This window comes from Trematomus bernacchii, unplaced genomic scaffold (assembly GCF_902827165.1).
Source record: "Trematomus bernacchii unplaced genomic scaffold, fTreBer1.1, whole genome shotgun sequence".
NCBI lineage: Eukaryota > Metazoa > Chordata > Actinopteri > Perciformes > Nototheniidae > Trematomus > Trematomus bernacchii.
In genome coordinates, this window is record NW_022987869.1 from 1,644,852 (window position 1) to 1,664,183 (window position 19,332).

The 19,332-nt window shown below is 41.8% G+C and overlaps 1 protein-coding gene across 1 annotated transcript; it reads left to right on the forward strand.

Moving 5' to 3' along the window:
• Positions 1–294: 294 nt before the first annotated feature.
• On the forward strand, positions 295–13,388 carry LOC117469343 (secreted acidic protein 1A-like). Its single transcript, XM_034113775.1, has 6 exons — positions 295–1,233; positions 4,203–4,348; positions 4,549–4,617; positions 4,941–4,992; positions 13,069–13,105; positions 13,191–13,388. The coding sequence occupies exons 1-6, from the start codon at positions 714–716 to the stop codon at positions 13,231–13,233; spliced, it is 867 nt and encodes a 288-aa protein (XP_033969666.1). The 5' UTR covers positions 295–713; the 3' UTR covers positions 13,234–13,388.
• Positions 13,389–19,332: the final 5,944 nt, after the last annotated feature.

A 19,332-nucleotide genomic window follows, 5' to 3' on the forward strand; every position in this document is an offset into this window, starting at 1 on the left:
CCAACTTGACCCTCCTCTTTCTTTTACAATATTTGGTCATTGTTTCCTGGGCCTACTTCTGCCGTGGTGCTCTTTAAAGTTAAGGTTGAACATTTGTTCTAAAGTTAAACTTGAACATTTGATGATGATGGAAAAGCAAGTATGCTCCACTCATTCCTTATACACCCCTCCAATCACCCCCTTCTCTCAGTAACTTAACTTATGGATAGTGCAGGCCTGCCCACTAGCATTTGCCCCTGTCAGTCAGCCGGACTGCCCCCCTTCTTCTCAGCTTACCCCAGAGGTTGGTCTCACTCTTTTTCTGTCGCCCTCGCATTAGTCTCCTGTGTTGACCAGTTACTGACAGCTCCCCTCTCATCTTCTTAGTGCAGTCTAAACTGTTCACACAAGCGCTGCGCTGGACTAAAAGACTTTGTGGTTTGGTCCCATATTGAACGGGAGGAAACCTGCTTTTCTAAGGATCATTTTTCCAAGGACTTGGGAACAAGTGTCTGGACCTCACCTTGGAATATATTCTTTGTACTGGACCGAGTCTACTGGATCCATTATAATTGGTGTCCAATTCTTACTGTAGCAATCAGCAAGTGTGTGACAGCTGAGTGAGGTTGTAAGGTTGTGTGTACTGGGACAAATAGGCAAAGAGCTGCAGTGCTGGACTCCTGCAGTGATTCCAGGTGAATTCCTCATTAGTTGGCCCTGTTTTGGCTGTGAACATGGCATCGTTGAGAAGTTTGATTCTTGCAGTGCTGCTGGCACTGCTCTGCTCCTTCCACACCCCGCTGGCTCCCTTTGCCAAGGCGCAGGACCTGCCATTCCGCTCTGAGCAAGGTCTGGTGGCTGACGATGATGACGATGATGATGATGATGACGATGATGATGATGACGACGACGATGATGACGACGACGATGATGACGATGATGACGACAATGACGACGACGACGATGACGACGACGACGATGACGATGATGACGATGACGACGATGACGATGATGACGATGATGACGACGACGATGACGACGACGACGATGACGACGACGACGATGATGACGACGACGACGATGATGATGACGATGATGACGATGATGACGATGACGACGACGACGATGATGACGACGACGACGACGACGACGATGACGATGATGATGATGATGACGACGACGACGATGATGATGATGATGATGATGATGATGATGATGACGACGATGATGATGATGACGACGATGATCATGAAGGTCAGTCTTTTTAAATATTTAGTAGTTAATATGTTATCCTATCGCTGTGTCTCTTCCTGTGTTATCACATATTCAGACATCTGCACCAGAAGCACATTGCAGACTGCAATCTGTCAGAGCAGCTTTCACTGTCTTTAATGAGACCGTGCTGTTTGTTTTGGTTCTGGTGGTGATTTGCAATTTAACTTGCCAAAACACAGTACATAAAATATGCCACATCTGATGTAGCAAGCAATACACCGTATGTTTTATTTAAAGTGTGTGTCAGAAATGGCGGATGCTTTGACATACAGTTGGTGATGCGTTTGGTACAAATGTCTGCAGTACATTACAGGACATTTTAAGGGGAGGAGCTAACAACATATTAGCCCCTCCCCCCCTCGCTAACATTCTTACAACCTTATCATCTCTATCACAGTTCAAATGTTGTATGTCTCCGAGCTCATAGGTATTCAAAATCCCTCCTCCACCTCTTTCCAGCTGTCTATTTTGCTTGCTGTCTCTGACACTGTGTTCTTTTCCCTGCTTAACTAGAGTTATGAGCACTCTGGGGAAATTGAACTGGCCCATCTGAAGTCCAACTGTCCGAAGTCCTTCGTACAGTACACTAAATATGAACTTGGGGACTGCAGAAGCATTGATTTGAGAGAGAGAAAGAACAATAAAACTATTTCACACAAACCAAGCCTGGCTTGGAAATCAGTCTTTGGGGTCACTAGTCTGAGATATTTTGATTTGTGTTTCGTTTGAAATAATTGTTCCTACACTAGGATCTTCCTTTCTCAATTGTTATGGATCAGATTGACCTGCATTTGTCTTTATGTGAACCTACAGAGAAAGAAAGAGAGACAGTGATATTGGGGTGGGTTGGGGGATAGGGGTTCTAGAGATACAGACAGGGAGAATGAAGCGAGAGGGGAGGTGCAGGAGGGCAACTACCTAAAATATTAATTTGAAGCATAGAATACCTACAGATAAAGTTTCTCTCTTTCTCCATATCTCTCAATCTCTTTCTTTCTCTGTGGGGCATTTATGCCACTGTATGTTGAAAAAGCCGTGCTATGCACAGAATTTATTTGTTAAGTCTGGTGTGTGCACTTGTAAAATTGCTAAACACAGTTAAGATAATAGAATACCTTTCATTGTATCTACATGTATGAACAGTGTAATAATCATACCTCTTTTTTTTTTCTTTAACAGTAACGTTATGAAAGATTAAGTAAAATAATAACTTTTGATGCACATGTGATTAGCTTATATTAATGATTTGTTTTGAGTTTCATGCAAGTTCCCCCTTACTATTTAATGCTTATTTGGCACTTATATTACTTAATACATTTTTTAAGTCATATGTGAACTTAGCTTAGCTGATCTATAACTTCTCAATTGTTATGAAATGTTACAACAGTCGATTGGCTGGAGATTTTTCAGACCCTCAGGGAGAGAGTGTTTGGGAAAAGAGAGAAACTTCTCTTTGTATAGAGGAAACCTCAAATTGTCAAGAGATGAAATGGTTGTCTGCTTTTTTTTCTTCTTGTCTGGATTTGTTTTTTGGATGACTGTGAACATTAATGTGTGGAAAATATTAAAATCACCCCTGTCCACATCTTTAACCCTTTCATTCATTAAATAAATCAAATGATCATGAAATGACTAGATTGCAAATCTGTTACCAACAGAGTTATAACAATGCACGGAGAGTATCATTAGGCCCGTAAACATCTGTTGGGTAATATTAACTGAACGAGGACCAGAATGCTGAGCTACAGACATTTGAAACCTGTGAGTATCTGTTCTGACCGTCAGCATGTCCTCTATGAACTGTGTTTTATAAATACTTGCCGGGAGATTACAGTAGTTTTGCAAGAATGTAATATGACTGAAACAGTCTGTGACTCTGAACGATTGTGACACAGATTTAAAACATCTGGGAAAATAATTTTATTTATTTCGGTGATTGAATGGAATTTTTAGGCAGAATAGTGTAATTGTAAATCAAAACAAAGACCAAGAAATAATAATAATAATAAACAATTGTTGTAGTAGAAGAACATTGGTTGTAAATGCTGACTCAGCATTCACACCATCAAAGTTTCCACTTTGCTCGGTTGGTAACTTTGTCTTGCACTGAAGGGTATTTTTAACAGTTGGTCCATCTTTATGTTATTCATATCAAAAGTTATATATTCACTAGCAGGGACAACGCCACAGCTGTGTGAAGTTTGTAGATTAAATTAAAGAAGTAACAATGAATTGATATGGAATGCTGATGACGAATGATGTCTGGTCTGGGAGGACGCGCTGTGGTCCGGTCAGAGGGAGACTCAGGGTGGGGGTCCGTCTCCGGCATGATTCCGCTCTGGCCGATTACAGGCCCCCAGATGGTTCCTTGAATGAGACATTTAAAATATGCACAAGTTGAATATGAATGAAGATGGGTAGAGATGATGTAGGGATAAGGGAATGTCAGGCAGAAGGGATGAAGGGATGAAGGAATGAGGGAAGGGAGGGATGAAGGGATTGGTGGATGACAGGATGTAATGATTGAATGTAATCCTTCTAATCCTTGGTTTAAGGCACTGGGGGGGAGCAGAGCTATTGCAAAGGGGGAAGTTGTATAAAGAAGTTGTATAAAATAAAAACTAGACACGTTTTAACACAGCCGTTTGCCTTTCAGCTATAATGCCCAAATCAAAAGAGTATGATGAGGCATACATCTCCCTTGGCTTACAACTCTATTTGGAAAAACATGTTGCTTATTGCATGGAAATGGGTTATTTTCTTGCCTCCTATCCAGCTGTTCAGTTAAAAAGGGTTGAAGGTGAAAAATGAAGGTGGTATGCATACACCTCAGAGTAATCGCAATTCTTTTTTACGTAGACCTAATAGTCAAGATTGTTGTCATGATAAAGATTTTTGAACATTCAGCAATTTTTTCTATATTCTATTTCTATCTACATAATGTGCAGATGCCGATGAAGACGACGATGATGATGACGACGACGATGATGGCGGCGACGACGATGATGACGATGATGACAGCGACGACGATGATGATGATGAGGAGGGTGCTTATCACAAGGGCTCTCTGTGCTCATATTGTGAATTCTGTGAGGTATGTCTGAATTAAATCAGGGAAATGAAATGTAGTCAACAAAGCTGAGATTCGTTTCATTACTTTTCGAAATGGAAGTAGTACACATGCATGCAATCTTGCCCTGTACACCTGTCCATTGTGTAGTTTCTGTTTAGTGTGTTCCTTTTTTACCCTGCCCTCTCTAGGTTTGTCTTTAACAGTAAATATGTCTCTTCCAGCATTGCGACAACTGTGACAAATGTCCTTGTGAAGAGGGAGACAAGTCTGAACACTGTAATGACTGCAAGGTGAGAAAATAAGCATGATCTGAAGTCAGATGTCACATAAGGTTATTTGACATATACATGTTCATGTTGAACCCTCCTGCTGGAGCAACCATTTTATTTCTGATCGAAATAGGCTTTTCTAACATCTAACATGTGCAAAGATATGCACATGTTTTGTATGTGTATGAAGTGTCATTCTCACATTGTGCAGGAAGGCAGGAAGCAGCCTCGGAATAGACATATCTGGGGTTAGACAAGTGGATCAGGCTTCTTGAGATACAGTTTAAAAAAGAAATGTGTTTCCTTTTCTTGTTTTTACTATTACATTTCTTTCTTTTTCACAGATGTGCAATTTCTGCCATGTGTGTCCTGTTTGCCAAACACTTTGCAAGCCTGGTGAGTAAATGCCGAGCTGACACAAAAAAATGTTACAGTATCAAACTAGAGAGTCCTTTGCCAATTTAAACCGTTTCTGTAATGTACTTTCAATCTTTCATCTTACAACTTGAAAGGGCAGCAAATAGTGATTTGTAGCCGGACCCTTCAATTGTAAGGGTGTAGCAGGCGATTTGTAGTAGCACAGCATAGTGGGCAGGTCGAGGTGTGTGGTTTGTCCATGACTGTCAGGCCTGATACCTAAGATATCTGGCTCAACAAACATGATCTCGATGAGCGTTCCTATGGCGCTGGTTATCAACTCAGTAAATTCACCATTTATTGGGTGTCACCAGTATTTTGTAAAGGCTTTACTTTCAATGAAACCCTCTTTTGGATATTCATACCCGCCTTCCGCCTTCTGAAATACCTGCTGTTTTTGTGATTTTAAGATGTGATAAACATTTTACAAAAAGCATGCACTTCCAAGCCATAGGTGGTGAACAGAAGAACTTGTAAAAAGTCCCCACATACAGATGTAGCACCTCATTTCGGACGCCCCTACCCATGTGGGCCCGTGATCGGCACAGGGTGGGCCCTCGCTGAAAGGAAAACCCCCCGCATGACTTGATACGCCCCCTTGATAAATAAATAAAATTATAATGAAACCAGCTGCAATGGATCATGGATCCACCAGGGGGAGCAGTGATTAAAAAGCTGCCACACTGGAACTCATGTGAAATAAACAGCTGATAGATCTACAGGTATCTGATATAGCGGATATTTGTTAAGATCCATATGTCACGGATAGGATCATATTCTGTGCTAAATAAGAGACATGTAATAATTTACAAAACATCACCATGTTTTTATTTAACAAAATAATGTTGTTTAATCCACGTTGGCGTACTACAACTATACAAAAACAATCGGTTTGTTTTTTCATCAGGAAATCCAGCCCGGCTCAAACAAACGGTTTTTAATCATCATCCTCACGATCATTTAATGTATCATATGTTCGCCGAATTGACATGAACGCACTAACAATCATGAATTTGCCGTAGTCAACTTCATTAAAACTTTATTAACGTGCCTAAACTCAGTAATTCACTAAAAATAGGTTTATTTTTAATGGAGCCTCGTCATCTCACCACCGGCAAACAAGAATATGTACAGTGTTAATAGTTTACTGTATTATTAGTGTTTAATATTACTGCTATAACAATCACACATTGAGTTCATTGTTGTGCAATGTTAAAATCAGACCGTTGTTTTTTTAAATAGTCTGAATGAAAACGGCAGCTCTCAGGTGAACTCATATGAAATAAACAGCTGATTCCTCACACACACAGTAGCCTGTTGTTTCTATGCATAAAATAGTGAGTAACATGCCTCTGGTTAATAATTATATAACTTATATTCTCCATAAATGCTGGTGGGTTGAAAAAGCAATACGGGAGGTGAAAAGAACTATATTGTAGAATACAGAAGAATTGTGATGCCGTGGCTTTATCTGAAAACTGACAGCATACGTTACATTTATGGCCCAGGACACACATATTTATTTAGATATGTTTTAAACAAGTTTAAATAAAAGGCGGATATAATAATATTCTGCATTGACAAGAATATTTACTATAATATTATACTATTGTTAATAGTTTACTGTATTATTAGTGCTATAACAATCACACATTGAGTTCATTGTTGTGCAATGATAAAATTAGACCGTTGTTTTTTAAAATAGTCTGAATGAAACTCCGCAGAGCTCTCTCAGGTGATCAGCGGGGGCTGTGTGTGACTCTCTTTGTTTACACACCTAATGGCCACTCACCCCATTTACACGGGAACGAAAAGGGTTGTATCCGCATAGTTTCTCTTGCGTATAGCCCTTTCATTTACACGAGGCCGTAACAAAACGATAGAAACGGACCCCGCAAATGATAACGGGTCACAAGGTGGATAGATCTACAAACGAAATGCTCTGGGGGGTCAAACGGCACCTCTGCTGCTCACTGCTGTAGCATGGTCAGTAGCTACTGTCAGTAGCTACTGCTAGTGCTCCTGCTACTGACCATGCTACAGATGTTAGTGCAAAATCTACAGCTCCTCTACCACAACCATCAGCAACAAGTGGACATGGAGAATTACATGAACTACTACATGTTGCTAAATCCACCGCGGGGCATTGAGTGGCGAAGTCCCTCCCCTTCCGGTGGACCTCCATGGGACCTTATTTCGGAAAAATTATGTATTGAAGTCAATGGAGAGAGAAAGATTATCTTTCGATCCCGTTTGAATTGTGCCACGAATTACACATATGATGTTTGTCAATTTAAAAGATAATTTTGCAAGTCAAAAAAAAAGAAATGTGTCGTAAAACTGTGAAGTAACACATTTGTTTGTGTGAAACGCTCAATGAACTACATCTCTGGTCAACAACACACATCACCAAGATGGCCGTCACTACTGTCTTGTCAACAAAACGATTGACTATCCTCACTATCACCACAATGAAACACGTCCTGAAGAATGTCATGCAAAGCTGCCTGCCTGCCTTCCTTTGATTCTCTCTGAACTGCCTGGTCGTTTTAATGTTTAATGTCAACCATTTGTGCAGATAGCATGAAGTAGAGAAGATCGCCGATGCTAACGTTAGCGTTAGCATTTCTCCCCCGGGCTTAAATGGTGTATTATAGAATAATAAAAATGACACGGCTGTAATGCTAACTAACGTGCTAGCTACTAGCTAGGTAGCTAACTTGATCCAGCCACTCCTGGTCCTTTCATCAGACGGGAAGCAAAAGAACGAGCAAGACCCATTGCTGGTATAATAACAACCTGGTACTAAGCACACAGGCATCTTGTTAAAGTTATCTTATCTTAGCCAGCGCCATATAGATAGATTATATCTATATTGCGCTGATCTTAGGTATCTGAATGGTGGAGGAAAACAATTGTGACATCACTTACGCGACTCTGGGATTTGTAGTCTTTCTAGTTACGTATTTTTCATAGTCTTACATTTCAACAGTTTTACGACAAACTGTGACTTTTTTGACATGGAAATTATTTTTTAAGATTGACAAACATCATATGTGTAATTCATGGCACAATTCAAACGGGATCGAAAGATACGTTTTCTCTCCCCATTGACTTCAATGCATAATTTTTCCGAAATAAGGTCCCATTACCCGGAAGTAAGTGGGCGTGACTTCGCCACTCTATAAACAGAAGGGCAACCATGGCAACCATGGCAACCATGCTCCGGGGTCTTCTTCGCCGCTTTTGGTGTATTTTGTGGCGGCAGCAGCGCCACTTACAGGCCTGGCATATGTACTACAGCGTTTCCAGCGGGTCGAGCGGTCTCGTGTGAACAGACACGTTAAATGAATCGAATGCGTGTGAACGGAAGACTTTTTTGGAAACGCATACGGTGCGTAAACGCAAACGTTCCCGTGTAAAGGCAGCCTAAAATGATTGGTCGTGCTTTTTACAGTACTACGGCTTCCACAGATGAAATCTTTTTATGGATTTTTGTCAAAGCACTTAAGATATTCATTGCTATCGGGATGTTAAGAGCATTTCATGGAATATAACAAAAAGTGTATCTCGAGCCGGTTTCTCAAACTTACCTACCCCGCCTTTAACGCATTAATAATAATTAATTATATTTATTCCGTTTGGATGTACGATTTTTGACTTTGTTTAGAGCAGTGATCTTCTCTTCCTCTCTGCAGCAGAGAGCTGAGCGCTGTCAGACCGAACCATGGCTGTAAAGGCAGAGGGGTGTCTCTAGTTCCCCCTCGACACATAGACTGATCCTTTTTTTTGTCCATGTCCAATTGGCTTAGGCCCCGCTCACACGGGACCGTTTGCGTTTATGCACAGTATGCGTATTCAAAAAAGTGTTCCGTTCACATGCATTTGTTTCATTTAACGTGTCTGTTCAAACGAGACCGCTGGAAACGCTGTAGTACATATGCCGGGACTGTAAGTGGCGCTGTAACTTCCGCCACAAAATACACCAAAAGCAGTGAAGAAGACTCCGCAGCAATGTTGCCATGGCTACCCTTCTGTTTACGCCCCGCCGTGGATTTAGCAACATGTAGTTCATGTAATTCTCCATGTCCACTTGTTGCTGACGGTTGTGGTAGAGGAGCTGTATATTTTTGCACTAATATCTGTAGCATGGTCAGTAGCAGTAGCACTAGCAGTAGCTACTGACAGGAGGAGGAGCATGTCTCCGTGGAGAGGACTCGCTCATACCCCTTTCACACCAACGGTGTTTCAGGGCCGGTTCGGTGCTGGTGCTTGAAAAGCACCGGGTTTTCCTGTTCACACCGCAGCGGAGCAGCGTCATAGCTCCGGAATCCGGTTCGTTTCGAGCACCAAAAAGTTGTCCGTCTAGAAGCAAGAACCGCATACGTCACGCTTACGTCGGAGGGGGGCGAGATTAACCTGAGATAACAGTTAAGGCGAGTACGGCAAATAAAAGTTGTAACAAGCAGTAGTGCTGAGCAAAGTGACTAGAACGCAACCACACACTTGTTAAAAAAAAAACACACTTTATAAAGTCAGGCAACACTAACCAGGCTTCGTGTGATTCTGTTTATTTGTACCTTACTTTGACCATCCGTTCGCTGTTATTGATCATTGTGGAGAGCAGGCAGACGTTTTGTTTGTTATTATAGCAGCTATCGGATGGAATCAATACATGGGCTGCACAGGTTGTCATGTCCGACTATCACAAGTAGAATCATAATGAAAAATACGTCGGTAAAAAGTGCCTGTAGAAAACTGCTTAGCAAGTAGTCAGTTTAGCTTCAGTTGCTATGCTAACATCACCCATGTTATACCAGAGAAACTTTCATAACAGCGTTGTGATGCCAAACAGCGTCAATTCAGACTGACACACATTCACTTAAGGGGAACTGGGGATATGTAACAGCTGCTTGTGTGACAGTCAGACAGTGAATACTTTAGAGCCGTGTGAGCTAACCCGGAGCTAACGGGAGAATACACTCCCGTTGAAGAGCAGCCGGCCAGCACTGCAGCGGTCGGTAAATGCCGCTGAAACACATTAATAAACAATGAACCACGGCACTCTGGAGAAAAGTATAAGGTTGGAGAAGTCGTTATTTAATTTAATCTGGCTTCGTATGATTAAAAGCAACGCAGTCCCCGGCCCGTTGTTGTGAGGTGAGCTCCGGCGTTGGGGAGAAACTCAGCGACGTAAACTGTGACGTCATGACGCAGCAGCGGCAGCACCAGTCGGGCTCTGAGCGGTGTGAAAAGAGCCGGCGCTAAACCGAAGAACCGGTTCTGAACCAGAAAAGCTCTAGCACGGAGCTTGAACCGGAGTTGCGTTGGTGTGAAAGGGGCATCAGAGAGATATTCTCTACAAACACCGGGTGAGATCCTCCTTTGTCAATATAATGGATCAATGCATGAAATCTGACTCTGTTTATTTTGTTTAAGGAGTATATTGGGCGTTAACAATTCTGGTTTGCCTTTTATAATATTATTTCATTCAAGAACCCCTTGTGCGTTTAATTAACACAGCCATGCTACAGCAGTGAGCAGGAGAGGTGGGGCTATCGTTATTTTTTCAGGAAATATTCGTATAGAGGTGATTACACGGACTCGGTTGACCCCCCAGAGCGTTTCGTTTGCAAATCTATCCACCTTGGGACCCGTTATCGTTTGTGGGGTCAGTTTCTATCGGCCTCGTGTAAATAATAGGGCTATACGCACGCGAAACTATGCAGATACAAGCAGTTTTCTCCTCGTGTAAACGGCGCCTTAGAGCTTTCGCGACTGCAAACATTTTTAAACAAACATTGACCATGTACCGTTCACCACCCCCCACCCCCCGACAGCTCCCTTAAATAAACGCAGGGCTGTGACTCTCTTTGTTTCAAAAGTAATGGCCCATTGGAATGTGACAAAACTCTCCCATCCCCCCTCTGTTCTCCAGCAGTGGTCTGAAAGGGTCTCTGGAATATCAAACATTTAATTAAAGTTTTAAAAACAGTGACAGGGTCCAAACTCAGAGGTGGAAGAAGTATTCTGATTATTTACCTAGGTAAAAATACATATTAGAAATAAATGTCCTGCATTCAAAATTGTCAATTGCCCAAGTGAAAAGTATTATCATCTGAAAGTAAAATGAATCATTATGTTATTAATATTAAATACATATAAGTATTTTTACAACTTGTATTTAGAAATACTCCGTTGTAATTATTGATGCATAAATGTGTTCATCCATTCAATGTGGCATCTGCTATAATGGGGTTAATGTATGGTATTACTTAATAATACCATACATTATAATATATGATATGATCATTTAATTTTAATTTTATTCATTTCTTATTTCATAGTTTCTCATTATTATTATTTTTATTTTTATCGCTGATCTTATTTTTGATTTTATTAATCTGTGCTGTCCTGTTTTTCACTCTCACCCTGTTGCTGTTTGAACTACTGAATTTCCCCACGGGGATTAATAAAGGTCCATTTTATCTTAATGTATAAGTTGATTTACTTCGATCTACTGTACTGTATAAAAACACCACAACAATATTACAAAAAATATACTGCATATTAAAGCAAATTGTAAAGGTAAAAGTATGAGCATAAAAAAGTAAACAAAAAATGTAAACATTTACATTATTTAATATATTACATTACATTAAACTTAATTTAGCTGACGCTTTTATCCAAAGCGACTTACAATTACCAATTACAGGGACATTCTCCCTGGAGTAACTAAGGACTAAGTGCCTTACTCAAGGGCACACTAGTGGTGGTGTTCCTGGCGGGATTTGAACTCACAACCTTCCGATCTTCAGCCTACCTCACTATCCATTAGACCACCACTATCCCTGATATATAAAGACTATATATTATTGAATTACAATTAAGATAATAAGATTAGATATACTTTATTTGATCTAAAATATTGATGTTTTTTCGTTATAGTAGCCTGTGAAAACCATAACAAATAAGTGATTAAATGCTACAGTATTCAGCAAACACAACTGCAGAGCCATCTCATGGTTAAATCCTGAAATTGAACAAATGGGGAAATTTGGCAACGCCCTCTTAGGAAATAGTGGGAGGGCTTTAATCTCCCAGCCACTGGGATCCGCTGGGTTTTTGGTTGGAATCCGCTGGGTGGAGTCCTATCTGGAGTGCTACATCTGTAAGAAAATGCTTCCATAACCACCACTGCCTTTAAAAATATTAAAGTAAGCCTACTTAACGCGGTGAAATGTATTTTATTGGATTTTGGTATGAATAAAATAGCCAATATTTTGTATTTCATTCCTTAAGCATGCATCCAAGCAACCCATTTCTAAATGAAATATACAAATGTTAGTAAAGTCAAATCTGCTCTTCCCTTAGATAGGGCAGTGATACAGTATTATACAGTAAACCAGCTGTTTTTCCTGCACAAGGCAGCTGCAACTTATTTGTGTTTAAACTTGATTATATGTTTGACTTCTTTGTATTTTTGTAAGATTATAGTTGACTCCTAATTTGTGAAACATGACACTGCTGTCAGAACACTTGTCCAAACACAGTGGACACCATCCTCCACAACCTCCACTGGCTCCCCTTCAAACACCGGATTGACTTCAAAATATTACTTCTCACCGATAAAGCCCTCAACAACCTTGCCCCCCCCTACCTCAGTAACCTCATCCAACCATAAACCCCTACCAGTCGCCTCAGGTCTGCTGAAGCTAACCTACTACAGACCATCAGGACAAAGCTCCGGACCTGGGGCGACAGGGCCTTCGCTGCAGCCACCACCCCCTCCCTTCCCAGTCACATCTGAAAGGCCAACACTCTTGTATGCTTCAAAAGAATCTCTCAAAACTCACTTATTCACTCTAGCTTTGAAACTCTGATCAACAAATATTGGTTAGACTTTGAGTGGGTACCCAGCATCGTAACACAGCTTGGTGAGATCGAGTTTGTTTGGGTTAGTTGAGCCAGATAACTCAAAGATATCCTGGGTAAGTTGAACTCCCTTTGTACTACAGATCTCGGCTCACACTTACTCTGTCTTTTCTTCTTAAGGAGGTTTTCTTGATGAAGTGACTGGATCCATCTACAAGTAAGTCAGACTTACATGCAATGGGAACCAGTTCAAAGAGTTATGAACTACAGTATGTAACCTCTGTTTGTCCGTCCATCCACAGAACTGTAGCTGATGTCTTTGATGATGGAGATGATGACAACTGAATCCAATCAAATGTTGCCACCATGTGGCCAAACTATTATGTTTCACCTTCACTTCTGATTTTCATTGTTATTTTTCTCATTTTTCTTGAGAACATTAACGTTGTCAAACCAATGACTGAATAAGAAATTCTTAAAGAAAAGATTATTATACATTTGTGTATTTTGTATTCATTATTAACCATTTGGGGATATTTTAAAGATCTCCTATCATGCAAAATGCACTTTTTGATGTATTTTATACATAAATATGTGTCCCCAGGGTGTCAGGGAACTCACAAAGTGTCAGAAAATAAAACCCTCTCTCTTTATCCTCCGTACCCAAATCTCTAAAAACGGGGGTACAACGGAGCTGATCCAGATTTCCTGCCGATATGACGTAATATCGAAAATGTGGGCTGGCTTTACACCCACGTTGCTTTCAGAAACAATGTGCAACGTGTTTGGAAGTAATATGGTCTTTGTTTACATTAGCAAGCATCGCTACCACTCAGAGCTAACCTGTACTGGAGAGAGTATGTGTAAAAAAGCAGGAAATAAGAAAAGGAACTCACCTTGTAGTAAACCCGCAAGAGAAAAAGCATTTGAGCTCCATACTGTTTCGGAAATAATCCTTGAAGTGGTTTGGAACACGATATGGCGTTTAATCACCGCAACGTTTAGCTGAGTATCTGCAGACAGAGAGGAGACCTCACTGCATGCTTGCCGTGCTCAAAAGGGGATGGGGCCAGCAGCTACTGACCCACAATCAGCACTTCTCTAACAGGGCTGAAATAGAGGGATATGAGGGATGTCTAAAATGCATGATCTGTTTGGTATTTTGAGCAGAACACATCATAGACATGTTTTTTATATATTTGTATTAGTGCTGTCAATAGATCAAAAATATTTAATCGGATTAATCTCAATAAAATTCTGTGATTAATGCAGGTATGAAAGAAGATCAAGATTTCTATTATTTTATTTGTTACTTTTCACTTTAGTTTTTCTGAGCAAAAAGGTCTCAGGGAGTGCTTAGTATTGCCCAAAACATCCATAATAAATTATATAAAAATAATCTCTGCATTGTTTAGTTAGTTCTAAGTGGTGCAGTTTGAGAATGTACAATTGGCCCAGTCTCCTCTGATGTTACACTGCAACCTGCCTGTGAGACAGAGTCCAACCATAGAGTCTGTCAAGACATATATAAATACATTTATATTGCGCTTTTCCTGGTGCTCAAAGCGCTTAATACATATACACATATGCTACAGCTGCCCAGCTGCTCACTGTTTGTAAAAGTAAATAAATAGTCCTCCGAGTCTGTCTCACAGTCCGGGATGTGAGGACAGCGCGAGGATACAGACAGGGAGGCTGAGAGAGAGAGAGAGAGAGAGTCTGCGGGGCTCGGCCTCCGCCTCCTGTCCTCACAACTCTTATTAATCCCGGTACCGGACAATTGCTATTTGTTCTTACTCTGAACCAAGTTTTGCTTCCCAACCCTGCCACTGTGCTACACGTCCCGCCCCTCCCGTCTGACAGTACAGAAAGCGGCGAGATGCATTTCCTTAGGAATCGATAAGCAGAACTGAAAGTAACATTTCTAAACGATATCGATGAAATCGAAATTTCGGATTTCGGTACCCAACCCTACTCCTCAGTCATCCTGTTAGTTTAACGTGCCTGCCTCTTAGTTAATTCCCAGGTGAACATGCGCGCTGGAAATACTGAGGGAGGTACCGTCTAAACAGGATACTATGATTAATTTGACTTGAAAAAAATAGTGCGCGTTCAAGTCTTGAGATTAATCACATGCGTTAACGCGTTAACTTTGACAGCCCTAATTTTTATATATCTGAGACCCATAATATATGTGACCTGCTCCATCGAAATCAGTCGCATTGACCCGAAGACACATTTTGAGTTGTATACACTGTTGGAAAGAGGAGATTCCTAGCTTTCTAATGATATCAGGATTGTTTTTGTACTCCAAATATTAAGTAAAATATGTCACATTATATAATGACTGTCACAGAGTCATCATTTTGAGAAAAAGACCTTTAAAGTTTCCTCTTCTCTGGAATCCATCGATCTGATTGATTATTAGCGGAGCAAATGATCAAAATACTATGGAGGGAAGATATTTTCGTTTGGATTACTGGTCTGGGGGAAGCTCGCGTGTGTGTGAGTGTGTGTGTATACGTGTGTATGTGTGTGTTTGTGTAATTTTGCGTTTCTGTGTATTGTTTGTTTCCCGGGGAAAACACTCACGAGAAATACCGGCTGTTGTTATATCTCTCACAGGCTCCGCCCTCTACTGGACTCTATTGGTACTCCCCTTGATCATATCATGCAAGCATTCATCCACTGAGACTTCTATAGAGGTAGCTGGCCCCGGGGCGTGCCTACCTGAATGCGTGTGCATCTCACCGCATAAAAGGAGGCCTCGCCTCCTGACTGTCATCCCTTTCTCTTCAGCAAGCAAGAGAGATACACTGAGTGAAGAGAGACGGATAAAACATAAAAACATCAAAGAAAATGGACTCACCTTTGCTGGAGCAACGGCTCTGTCCTTCGTGCCCGGGCGTCATTGCAGGCGCCGACCTCCAATTGATCTGTTTGTCTAGTTTAAAATCACGATCAATCCGTACACCCAGGTTTGTGACAATGGGTTTCACATAAGGGACAAGAGAATCCAGCACAGGCGGGGCATTGGGGCCACCACTGGGTCCAAATATTATGACCTCGGTTTTTATTTTATTTAAAAAAGTTCAAGGCCATCCAGGCTCTGATGTCCTGCAGACAGTCAGACAGACGTTGCTGAGTGTTTGGGTCATTTATTTTCAGGGGCATGTAGATTTGCGAGTCATCTGCATAAAAATGAAATGAGACGCCATATTTTTTAATGATAGCGCCCACGGGGAGCAGGTACAGGGAAAATAAAATCGGCCCAAGAATGGAGCCTTGGGGTACCCTGCACGGGAGAGGAGCAGAGGAGGAAGTAAATTAATTAAAGGTCCCATGTCATGCTTTTGTCGTCCCCTTGTGTGTTATGAAGGTTTTTATGCATGTAAACGGTGTGCAGAGTCAAAACCCTCAAAGTACACCCTGTAGCGAGTAAAACTCTAACACAGAAAAATACCTCCCCAAAACGCCTCGTTGGAGATACGTCATTGTCCATTGTTTACTTCCTGTGTATCGTGACGTAGGAATGGCCAGTAGCCACGCCCAGAGCTATGGTCGCACCCTCTGCCAGCCTTTCACGTAACAAAGCTTCCCAAAACCTTTCAGGATTCATGCCGGATATGTACAGCGTAGGGCACTGAAGAACGATGCTGTTCCTACTTTGTTTGGACCAGCGGGAGATTCGGGTACACAACCTGTAAGTATTCATTGTTGTTTGTGTATTTATGATGTTTAAAACAAACAAGGTATCTACCACGACTGTTTAAATGGGTAAACGTTTTTCGGACTATTACGTTGAAATGCTCTCCGCAGACCCATGCTCACAGCGTTATAAACCTTTTTCTTACTCAATATCAAGCCACACTTATTGTTTTTAGTTCGGCTGTGAGTGTTTGTGTGTGCTCAGGATGAGTTTCGCTTGTTCTAGCTTTATCGCCAAGCCTGTCTGTTCCTCCAGCAGTGTGTGTGTCTGTGTGTGCGAGCAATGCCAACTGGGCTAACTAAGTTGCTAGCGTTTCCATATATCAACTCCAATGTTAGCAGATGGCTATGTATCTCATAGCTGGAGAATGTCTGCAATCACACACGAAATACTCATAGACAGTATACTCCGGGTGATTTACCGTACGGTCAGTACATTATAGTTGGCGTTCCTGGCGTGTATGCTACCGAGCTACCGTTCATAGCGTGTATGCTACATAGCTAAACAACAAGGCTACCTAGAGCTAGACATGCTAGGGAAAACATTGTTTTCATGCCAGCTACAATGAATGACCGAACGTAGCAGACTACCCTTTATAAGATTGCAATTGTAAACATGTTCTTGCTAGCCTAGACTAGCTGTTGTTCATAGTAGATTGGCATATTACACTGAACAACTAGCAAACGTAGGTTAGCATATTAGCTGGCAAGCTAACTGTGTTGATTAGATAGATAGATTAGATAGATACACACTCCTACCACAACTACTACTAACGAATCTAAAACAACTAAGTTTCTCTAATATTTTGTGATTTGCATTTGATTTCGTCCAGCCAGATCAGGAAACTCCTGGCGTAGGCTATCTGGCGGACAACACACACACGGGATGACCACTCTGATGCCTCGTCCTAAAAAGCCCCAGCACCAGTTTACAAAGCTGCGATAGGCAAGATGCCGAAAACGCCTATAAGGGAAGGAATGGATGATATACAGTGTAAATATATATGTATATTTACACATGTTCATTTTGTACATTTCTAAAAATAAAGTTTGATGGAAATACTTAGTATCCTTTCTTCCCTGAATGATTTGCTCCTAGAACATATCATTCATATATAGCAAACCATGATTTGATTTCTCATCAAACAGTAGTAGTTTATTACAGGTAAAAATAACTTACTCTTCTATAACAACAGTTGTAGGTACAGTTCAGTTACTTAGCGTATAAAATATACGGCTGTACCGACGCCATTATAAGACTGATGTTCCGCTCAGAGTCAGAGCGAGCCGAAAAAAGCACTGTTAGACATGGGCGGAGCCTCTCTGGTGGTTGACTAATCAGAACAGAGTGGCCGAGCTGACCAATCGGAGCACACTGGGCTCACAGGGAGGGGGGGGCAAGAAGCTCGACGCTCGTGAACTGTCAAGAGGAGGGCGGGGGAGCCTCGCTGCGGGGAAGCAGTGTGTGGACCTGTCAGCGCAACTTACATTAGGGATGCTCCTATGGGGATCTTCCATTTAAAGAAATGTTTAAAACTCAGTTAATGGGGCTCATTCAACCAACATAATTGTTACATTCAAATGAAGTAGCCTACATTATTCAAGTTTACATTAACTTTGGATAATAACACGGGAGAAATGAGCTGAAGCGCTCTCTTTTCCTCTCTCCCCCTCTCTCTCTCCTGACAGCCTGTCAGTATCTCATGCAGCTCACTGATCCAGTAATGAGTGACCCGACAGTGAAGAATACATATATTTATAGCTTGTTCCAGAGGTAGATCAAATAGCTAAGTGTGTTAGGTCTAACTCTAGACTCTAGCTGCTGGATTTCTGCTTCACACACGTTGCACCGCTATTTTATTGTCATTTTCGGACACCTTAAAATACTGCCAGACTGGTGAAGCCATTTTGGCGAGCTTGTTTTGCCGCACACAGAGAAAAGTGTCATGTATTTTACGTCTCGCGATCGGCACCGATCGATCGGCAGAGAGTGAGTATAGGCCGATATCGATCGCCACGCAAAAACTGTGGCATTTTTACAGCTCCTTATGGGTAGGCCTACTGCAATTTGTGAAGTGCTTTCCTCTGTGGTGAAACTATCAGCACTGCATTACAGAGGAAAGCGGCAGAAAGTCACCTGGAGTTAAAGAGAGCGGGGTTGCGTTGCGTGCATGGCTTCCTTCTGCAGGTAACGGGGAGACGCGCTCTGGCGGCGGTCTCGTTCAGGATCCGAAAATAAAATGTAAATATTTTGCAGACTTATTCCACTTATTCCTAGTGTGCCACTGGTTACGGTGCCGCGTGCCAATGGTGGCACGCGTGCCAGGGGTTGCCGACCCCTGACCTAGGCCATCGGACGCGATGCGATGTTTGGGGCCGGCGCGATTACATGTAAAGTCAATGCAGAGACGCGGGCAGACGCGAATTCGCTCCGACGGCGAGCATGAAGCGGTGGACGCGGCGCGAATCACGCGATTGAACGGTGCCGCATCGAATGCTCGAGTTCAATTTTTTCAACTCGAGCGTCAAATTCACATGACGCGTTCTCAGCAGTGAGGATCTCAGCCTGCCGTCACTGACGTTCAACCAGAAAACATTAGCTGTTAGCAGTTAGCACACAGAGCTCACAGCTCCTCATATCTGTTCAGAAACTGGACAAAAGTTAAACAAGTACAAACCACAGACTGTCTGTGTCATGGCGAATACAGTCGCTGGTTTATTTATGTCTGTAGGCCG